Source organism: Tupaia chinensis, unplaced genomic scaffold (assembly GCF_000334495.1).
Source record: "Tupaia chinensis unplaced genomic scaffold, TupChi_1.0 Scaffold000415_1, whole genome shotgun sequence".
Taxonomy (NCBI): domain Eukaryota; kingdom Metazoa; phylum Chordata; class Mammalia; order Scandentia; family Tupaiidae; genus Tupaia; species Tupaia belangeri.
Window position 1 is genome coordinate 1,758,901 of NW_006159920.1, and position 9,833 is coordinate 1,768,733.

A 9,833-nucleotide genomic window follows, 5' to 3' on the forward strand; every position below is an offset into this window, starting at 1 on the left:
TTTTTTTTTTTTTTCCATTCATTACCACACCAATTCCTAAAAAAGCTCTGGGGCCTTAGGTTTAGATCTTTGATCCACTTTGAGTTGATTTTTTTTGTTAATAGTGACAGATAGGGATTCAGATGCATCTTTCTGCAGGTGGATAACCAGGTAGAAAACACTGGGGAAACTCTGGGAGACATAGGGGTAGGCAAAGACTTAAGCAAGACTCCCAAAGCACAGGCAATAATCCCCAAAATAGACAGGTGGGATTACATCAGATTAAGAAGTTTCTGTACAGCAAAGGACACCATAATTAGTGTGAATTGACAATGCTCGGAATGAGAGAGAATTTTTGTTAACTGTGCCTCAGATAAGGGACTGGTAACCAGAATACCAGAACTCAAATGGCTTACCCGGAAGAAAATGATTAACCCAATTAAAAGAGGGGAAAATTAGCCAAATAAGCAACTCTCTAAGGAATACATATGAACATCCAAGAAGCATATGAAAAAATGCTCAACATCCCTCATCCTAAGGGAAATGTAGATCAAAACCACAATGAGATACCACCTAACCCTAGTCAGAATGGTGAAGATTGAAAACAAAAACAAAAAATGATAAATTCTGGAGGGGATGTGGTGAAAAGGAAACACTCCTACATTGTTAGTGGGAACGTAAATTGGCCCAGCCGCTGTGGAGAACAATATAGAGGTTCCTCAAAGACCTTCAAATAGAACTACCATATGATCCAGCAATTCCAGTCCTGGGTATCTACCCAAAGGACAGGAGAACGCTCAGTCAGAAAAGCACTTGCACAACTATATTTATTGTAGAATTATTCACGATTGCTAAGACATAGAACCAACCCAAATGTCCACAAACAGATGAACAGATTTAAAAGTGTGACATATATACTCCATGGACTATTATTCAGCCATCAAAAACAACAAAGCCCTGGAATTTGATAGAAAGTAGACAAATATGGAAGATTTGTTGCTGAGTGAAGCAAGTCAGGTTATGAAAGACATTGTATATCTCCACTTAACATTACTAACTATTTGCACTGTATGGTAGAGACTGGAAGACTGGAAGACATAAAAACATTAAAAATAGTTATGGAAACTAGAGACAAAGTGGAAGGAGAGTGTGAGAGGGGAAGGGTGCAGGAAAGGAAATTTTGGGGGAAAATAGAGACGTAAGATATTTGTGGGACATAGATATGGTTTATTATCTGTTGATGAGGATGTGTATAGTATTCTCAACTGGACTGAGGTGTATATCTTTCTGGGTAAAGTCTCTTTACAATCTAAATGATGTATAGTGATTGAATGTATAAATAATAATAATAATAATAATAATAAAGAAAAAAAGCTTTGGGATACATAAATGAAAAACTGTACAAATCAATTTTTTAAAAGTCAATTAAATAAGAAAAATAGTTTAGAAGAGTGAAGCATTAGGTGAGAGAAGAAGGAAGATAATCATGCACAGAAATCTGGGCCAAAGAGAATCTACTCCGAGTAATTCTATAGTCGAAGGCAGGAACCGCGGTCGACTACGTGGGAGTCCAGTGACATAGTCATTACGCTAACTGCTGGTTCCCAACTCCGAGTAACTCTATAGACGAAGGCAGACAGGCCTAAGGTACCTGTGATTTAAAGGGAGCAACCACACCAGTTACTTAGGAAAGAGACCTCTTCTCCAAGATTTCATGAAAACATCTAAGTCTTTAAATAACAACAATAACAAAAAGAGGCAAAACTGTTTTGCTAAAACAGTGGAGATGTTCTGTACATGGTCATTTCTCACAGAAGTCCTCGATAAGGGCTGAGACATGATGCCCAGCCATAATTCTCTAAGTCATTTCTGCAGGGCTGGATGGCTTGAGTCCTGGAGGCAGAAAACCGTAGCCTCTTCTTGGAGATACAAAGGAAGAGGTTTGCAGAAAGGAGGTTTGGGGGAGGGGAGGCAGATGGAGCAAGGCCCAGCTCTGACCCAGAGAACAGGAGACCACAGGGACGGGCCTCCTGCACCCTCTCCTGCTCTGTCCGTGTCCCACTCCTCGTACCACAGGCTGTGAAGGCTAAGCCAGAGAGGCCCCATGGCCAGAACAGTGGGCACACTCCAGTGTGACTAGAGCCCTAGATTCGAAACCAGACTGTTTTTCAGGTTCAGCAAAGCCAGAATAGGAGAGTCTCCAGGTATCTCTAAACATGAGCCGCACTTCTTTAGATTTTCTATGAAACTACACAAATTATAACATGTGCTACTATCCCTTTATACTGCATTTGAGGAGCAATCAGCAAAATATTGAAAATGAGGCAAACTCCACTCATATGCCTCAGGGATATAGGCGTATATTAATATTTAATTGCCTCTGATATCAATTTACCATGCTTTCTGGGGAAATGCAATATTTTCAGAGTATCAGTATATCCTTACATGAGAAGGATCAACCCAAATTGCTTAGCATTCTTCCTACCTTTGTTATTTACTTTTAAAGAAAAGATTTTAAAAGAAAATCCAAATCTCTTGGCTGGCTCCAGAAATCCCCCTAACATATGGGGTCTTACAGCTACAAGAGAATCATTGTGAGTTGTATGTACCCTTCGACTACTTTGCCTCAGGAACATCACAGTCTTGACAGACAGAGATTAAGGCAATGGTAAGTGTTCCCATGCCCTCTACTACCCGTGTAAACAGCCACTGCCCTTAAGAACCCTGATCCTTGATTCCATCAAAAGGAAGGGCTGCCGGGAGGAATTGGCTCAGGAAAGGACCGGAAATCCTCTTGGAGCCAGCCAGTGCCCGAGATGGTGATCACTGAAAGTTGCACAGTGGTGGATGGAGAGAAAGTAGTCACTCCCATTTCCCCTTTCTGCCCCAATCCCATGTCCTATATGCAATCTGGAGCCAGCAATTCCAGGGTGGGCTCATCTCTGAAGTTCTGCTCTCGGTAGAAAAAGGTCTTCAGGTGGCAGCAGTGCGGTGGGGGTTAGTACTGGGGGAGCAGAGGTACCTTCAGGAGCAGCTGGTACTTGGTGATCCTCTGGACAGGCTTAATCAGGTAGGAAGAGATGGAGTTGGCCAGGCCATGTCTCTGCTGGATCTCCTACAGGGAGAACACGGTATGGTCAGGCACGGAGGGGCATGCGTGTGTTCTGAGAGGAAGTAGGCAGGGGTAAGTACAGAGGAGAAAAGAAGAAAAACAGACAGGACATGTTCTTCGACAGGGAGACAGGAGTAGGAAGAGAACCAGAGAGACCAAGACGCACATGCAGAAAGCAAACGGGAAAGATGGCACGAAGGGGAAAGAAGCAGATTTGTCAAGCAAAACAGAAATCAAGCAGAAATGGAGAAATATAAAAGTAGAAAAAGAATGATGAAGTAAATAACAGAAGGACAAAGGAGGGGTAAAGAGGTCAAAGGGAAGCAAGTAAGTCCAAAGCAGGGGAAATAAGGGTGGTCCGTGGAAGGTGAGAGTAAAGGGAAGGCAAAAAGCAAGGCCCTGATTTCCATTCTGGTGACTCCTGAAGACTCCATATCCACCCTCAGTTTCCTTTAGATGTCCCAAAGGAGCCAGCCACTGGCATGGTGGTCAAGGCACCTGGATCCCACATGGCTGACTGCATGGTTCGAATCCCAGGCCACGACTTGAAAAACACTCTGGGTGCCTGTGCGTGAGTATCCAAAATACCAAAAGGAGAAATGGAGGAGAAACATTGTGGCTTGACCATCCTCCACAAGGGGTGTTTTCTCACTTTCCCTTTCTTTCCAGGGAGCACACACACCCGCTGGCAAATTAAAAAGGAACACAGACATCTCACTTTTAATACCTGGCCATCTCCACACAGGGTGGTTACTATTTTTGTATACATTTATTATTGTGATCAGTGGTACCACTCTTACTCTTCAGGCCTCCTGATGTGGTCAAGTCAATCATTTTCCTGTTGTCCCTGGTAACACACCTTTTCTCTCCATTTCCACAGACCCTACTCTCATCACTCATACCTGGGCGAAATTCATGACCTGGGACTCCTGTTTGTGCCTTTAGTCCTTTCAATCTGCTCTCTATCCTAGTTCTAGAATGATCTTCTACTCCCCAAAGTCAAGGTATTATGAAGGTCAGAAAAAGGTACATTGTTGTCTCTGCCCTCAACAAGCTTACAGTCTAGCTGAGAATTTTCAACACGTATAAACCAGAAAACACCAAAGGCTATGTTAGAGGGCATGTTACAGCTAGTGAGGACTGAGAGAGGTTACTGACATCAGGTGTGGTCAGGGAGTCAGCAGAGAGAAAGCTTCCCCTGAACAGGATAGGTCAGGGTTGGTTAAGAAGAAAGGTGGAAGAAGGACACTTTTTAAAGGGGAACATCAGACAAATACAGAGGCCGAAACAATCACTGTCTGTTTACATAATGAGGACCAGGCCCAAATGGTATAGAGAATAGACACCTTGATTCTAGAAGTGGGAAACACACACACACAGAGTTGTATTTGATGGTAAGTTGTTCAATAGTAAAGAAGTACAGATCATAAAGGGAAAAACACACATGGCAAAAACAGTGTTTCAGAGATAGACATGGCGAGCGGAGGTTGGGGAAACAGAGACAAAGAGATACACTAGGAAGGTATTGCAAAAGCGTGGGTGAAAACAAAGTTACCATATAATCCAGAGATTCTCCATCGAGGTATATCCCCAAAAAGAAATAAAAATATATATCTGAATGGATGGTTTTCCACTCAGATAGGTATAAATCTGAGTGGAAAAACAAAATGTGGCATAACCACACAACAGTATTTGGCCAAAAGAAAAAAAAATGGCAGGAAGTACTGATGCATGAGACAACATAAACTCCAAAACCATGATACATGAAAGAAGTCAGACACCAAAGACCACATATCATAAGATGCCATTTTTATGAAGTTTCCACACGAGGCTAATCCATAGGAACAGAAAGCAGATCAGTGGTGGCTGAGGGCTGAAGGTCTGCGGTAGGAGACGGGATGAGAGCTAGAGCATAGGCTTATATTTTCCAGTGATAAAAATGCTCTCGAATCAGCTGTAGGAATGGCTGCACATACAGTGAGCATACTAAAATCATTGGCCTGCGCATTTTAAATGGGTGAACTATACGGTATCTGAATTACATCTCATTAAAGCTGTTATTTAAAAATTAAATCCAGGTGTACGATGGAGGGGCTTGCCCTGAGATAGAATTAGTGAAAAGAACGTATTGAAAGGAATACAAGAAATGTTTTAGTCTAGATAGGACTTGCCATGGGGATATAGAACACAGTGAAAAAGAAATAATAATTCAAAAGATTAGGCTAGTTATGATGGTGCAGGAGCAACACAGTGTTCTGTGATGCTGAAGCATGTGGGAAGGTCCTGGGTTCATGTCTCGAGGTCTCCCTGTACATGCTAGGAGCAGGGATGCATGTCTATGATCCTGGCTTGTTGAAGCCGGGGATGAATCACCGCAGGAAGATGCTGTTGGGATGTCTCTCTCTCTCTTTCAGAAGAAGTAAACTTTTACAAAATTCCATTTTCTGCTAACTGTCCCCCAAAATGGTAATTTTCTCAGGCATTTGCCTCTTCCCTAGAGGTGTGTGGTTCCGTAACACTTGTTCAGGCAAATAATTTATTTGGCAGCTTTGGCAAGCGAGCACAGGCAATAATGTACCTGTGTCATTCTTCTCTCTGGAATGACACGCAGCTTTGGAAAAGTTGTATGTGGAACAGCTAGATCAGCAAAACAAACCTTATGAATCAGTAGAGTAACAGACATCCCACTATTATTCTCACACTTAGGGCAAACAAATTCTGGATCATATGAATGCGTGGGCCTTTCTGAGACTTTAATTTTCTGTGTTCTCCTTAGAGTAATGGGTATTAAGAGCCTGCCTTTATTAGGGGCTTATCTCTTCTGTAGAATGCTCTAAAGCAGATGGTTCCTAAGTGTAGAGCTTAGGGAAACCCTTCTGATGGGATGGAAGTAGGTTATAAAGATTATGCTTTCTGGAAAGCTTTGGGAACAATCTGGAGAGTTTACTGCTCTCCTTACCACCGGGACAGACTCAATGAACTCCCACGGGACTGGCTTTCTGGTTTCCATTGGCCTTCCAGCTCATGAGAGGCTAATTAGGCACTGAACTGGAAATGGGCAGTAGGATGAGAAATTTGGGGTATATCTAATTTGTCAGTCAACATCTAGAAGCTGGCTAGTAACAGGGACATGAAACATGTAGGACTGAAGGAAAATACTGTATCACATCAGGCACTGCAATGTGTACAAATATAAATCAGGCATATTATAAGGGCCGGATGGCTCCAGGTGGAGGGAGGTGTGTATAATAGAAAGGCAAATTGTTACAAACGCTGTGACTGAGATACAAAGTACAATGCATGCATAGAGAAAGGGAAAGATTCAGCCATGAAACCACATTTGACCTCTAAAGGATAGGAAGGATTTTGAAGAGTGACTGTGCGTGTGTGTGTGTGTGTGTGTGTGTGTGTGTGTGTGTGTGTGTGTGTGTGTGTGTGTGTGTGTGTGTGTGTGTGTGTGTGTGTGTGTGTGTGTGTTAGGTAGAAGGGACAGCCCATCTAGGCAGAGAGAAAGTGCAAACAGAGATAAGGACACAGAGTCTGAGGCATGCTTGAAACATAGGACATGTGAGAACATGTTAGGTGAAGACAAGGCACAGTGCATCTAAAACATCAGAAAGGTCCTTCTGGATTCAGTTAATGAACAGTCAGCCAGAAACATCTTAAAGAAAAAAGAATTAGTAGCCATAGATAATAGTAGCATAGAGCATCTCATATGATATCTAATACATTCTGATAGAAGGTTAGAGAAGCTCTTATTTTGGTTCTTCTGTTTTACCAACTCTAACTCCTAAAATTACAGACAAGAAAACCGAGGGCCATTTACATATTAATGCACCATTAGAAGTTAAAAAATCATGTGGGCCAGCTGTTGGTGTAGTGGTGGTGAAGGCAGCTGAATCCCACACAGCCAATTGAGCAGTTTGAGTCTGAAACCTGGCAACTTGAAAAATACACTGGGCATGTATACATGCATGCCCGAAATGCTAAAAGGAGACTGGAGGAGAAGGGATTGCAGCACAAACCTTCCCCTACTCCTAGAGGGGATGATTTCTGACTTTCTCGCTCTCTCTTTGCCTCTCTCTGGTGAGCGCACATGCCCTATAGCAAAACTAAGCAAACGAAAAAAGATTCCCTTCCTGGAAGATAAATGTTTCTTCTCATTTAGGAGTTTCATAAATAAAAACAGCTTTAAAAACATACTCTTTTTTTCCCTCATTGAAGTGTTATTCCTTTACTGTAGAATCATTTATTACCTATTATGGCAGTGCTGGGCTAGAAAGATACAGAGGAGGCTTATTTTGTAAACTTGAGCACATGTTTAAATGCCTTTATGTTCTTCAAGAGATCTCACACACTATTTTGCATACAGTAAATACTCAAATATTTGTGAAAGGAATGAAAACAGGAAGGCTGAAAGACTGATAGCCTTCAAAAAGTTCTGAATTTCAAACTTCTGTCTTCTGATAGGACTCCCAGAATGGCTGTCACTGCTACAGTCTGTCTCTAACCGAATTTTTCTTTTTCCCTAATTTTTGTCTTTCTCTCTTGTTTGTTCTTGGAATCCTGCAGTGATCTACTGAATTCTGTTCACTTTAATTTTTTTAAATTTATTATTATCATTATTTATTCAATGTATTTATTATTCTTCAATTTGACCAGAGAGAGACAGAGAGGGAGAGAGGAAGTGTGAGAAAGCAAGCCACCAGGTCTAGGACTTGAACCGTGGTTGGCCATGTGGGAGTCCAGCACCCCAACCACCATGCCACCTGCTGTCCCCTTCACTTTAATTTTTTAAAAAGAGGTTTTTGCCTTAGGGTATGTGCGCTCATGAGAGAGAGAGAGCGTGGGAAATCACCCCTTGGAAGGATGGCCATGCTGTAATACCTTCTCCTCCATTCTCTTCCTGGGATCTTGCGCTCACACACACATGTGCCCGGTGTGATTTTCAAGCCAACCAGGTCCAGGACTCGAACTGTGGTCGGTCATGTGGGAGTCCAGCGATGTAACCATTATGCCATCTGCTGGCCTCTTGTTCACTTTTATAGTTTCTTTGGGGACAAGCACTAAGAAAATTTGTCTCACCCTCCACCAGCAGGATTGTGTCCTCATTTAAAAGCAAAGGATGTGACAGGCATAGCAACCTTCACGCTTCTCAGCTTCTACTGTAGCAAAAGTGCTCACTCCAGGCTGCATGTTTCTCTCACCAGAAGCTTTTAAAAATCCCAGTGCCCAGGCTCCATTCAAACCAATCACATCAGAATTTCAGGTGTGGGACTTGGGAGCCAGGAGATTTCAGAGCTCCTCAGGTGATTCTAACATGTAGCCAAGACTGAAATGATTGCATTAGAGAGTGGTTCTCAAACTTGAGTGAATATCGGAGTCACCCAGAGGCTCCTTAAGCCTCAGATTGTTGGACGCCACCTTAGCAGTTATAATTCAATAGATCTGGATGAAGTCTAAGAATGTGCATTTCTGACATGTTCTCAGGTGATTCCAATGCCCAAGGACCACACTTTGAGAACCACTACTTTTTGTTGTTGTTCTGTTTTGTTTGTTCTTTGAGAGGCTTTTTGCTATAGGGCATGTGCGCTCTCCAGAAAGACAGAGAGAGACAGAGACAGAAAGCCAGAAATCACTCCCCAGGGAGGATGGCTACGCTGCAATCCCTTCTCCTCCATTCTCCTCTCGGGATCTTGGGCACACACAGACACGTGCCCAGTGTGAGTTTAAGCCACTGGGTCCAGGACCCGAACCATGGTCAACCACATGAGAGTTCAGCAATGTAGCCATTATACCAATTGCTGGTCCTGAGAACCACTACGTTTAAGGGAGCTGTCAATGAAGTAGAAGTGTGACATCTTAGCCAGTAGCTGCATCATACCAGCTTCCTCTGAACATGAGATTCATGACTAGCTATGTTTGGTGTTGAGGCATGAAGACAAATTTGTCTTGTCTAAATAGGAATGGGGTAAAACAAAGGCAGACACTATTGTTTTTCTCCATGCCTTCTCCAACAGATAAAGGTTTGCAGTGGCCAGCAAAGAAGAATGAGCAGCAGTGGATAGCTAAACACCCGTTATCCTGAAGTAGAGAAGCATTTCACCCTGCTCATCAATTACTAAAGAATGAAAAACCACAGCTTACATCGAAGAAGGTGCCTGCATGTTCCAGGATCAGCTGGTTAGAATCAGGCTTGTTTTTACAGTAGGTGACATACATCTGAAATTTGTCTGCCTAAAAAGAACAGAGACAATAACAGATAAGCATCCAGTAGTTGATCCCTTCTGTCCACTGTGCCCGAAAGACTAGCAAGAGCTGTATAGTTAAGCCCTCTGAGATCAGTGTCTGCATGCTCTGAGGCCAATTTCTGTGCTCATCCAGTCCATGGGGTCCCAACAGATCTTCAGGGGATATTTTTCTCCTGTTGGCAGCTGGAGAAAGCGTGCTAAAAGGAACTCATTTTAATTCTAGTCTGTGCTAGAAAGAAATTTTAGAAACATACATACATATATATATTCTGAAGTCAGACAGAATTCATTTAGAGATGATCTCTTTTGGATTTTTGATCACCTACAATTGTGCCTCCCCATCTTGGAAAAGGACAGCATTTTCTCTAATTATAATAAGAATGAAAATGAAGTACATACGATCTCAGAGTTAGATCCACTGTACTCCAATGAGTGGGGGGGAGTTTGGACAGCATGCCTAGCAACTGGATCATCATCCCTAACTTTCCAGA

General features: G+C 42.5%; 1 protein-coding gene across 1 annotated transcript in view; it reads right to left on the reverse strand.

The window, feature by feature from the left end:
• Positions 1–9,833, reverse strand: part of KALRN (kalirin RhoGEF kinase) — a 681,131-nt gene that overhangs the window by 260,838 nt on the left and 410,460 nt on the right. The window contains 2 exon segments of the mRNA XM_006154563.3: positions 3,002–3,094; positions 9,239–9,328. Coding sequence (XP_006154625.1) covers positions 3,002–3,094; positions 9,239–9,328 — 183 coding nt within the window.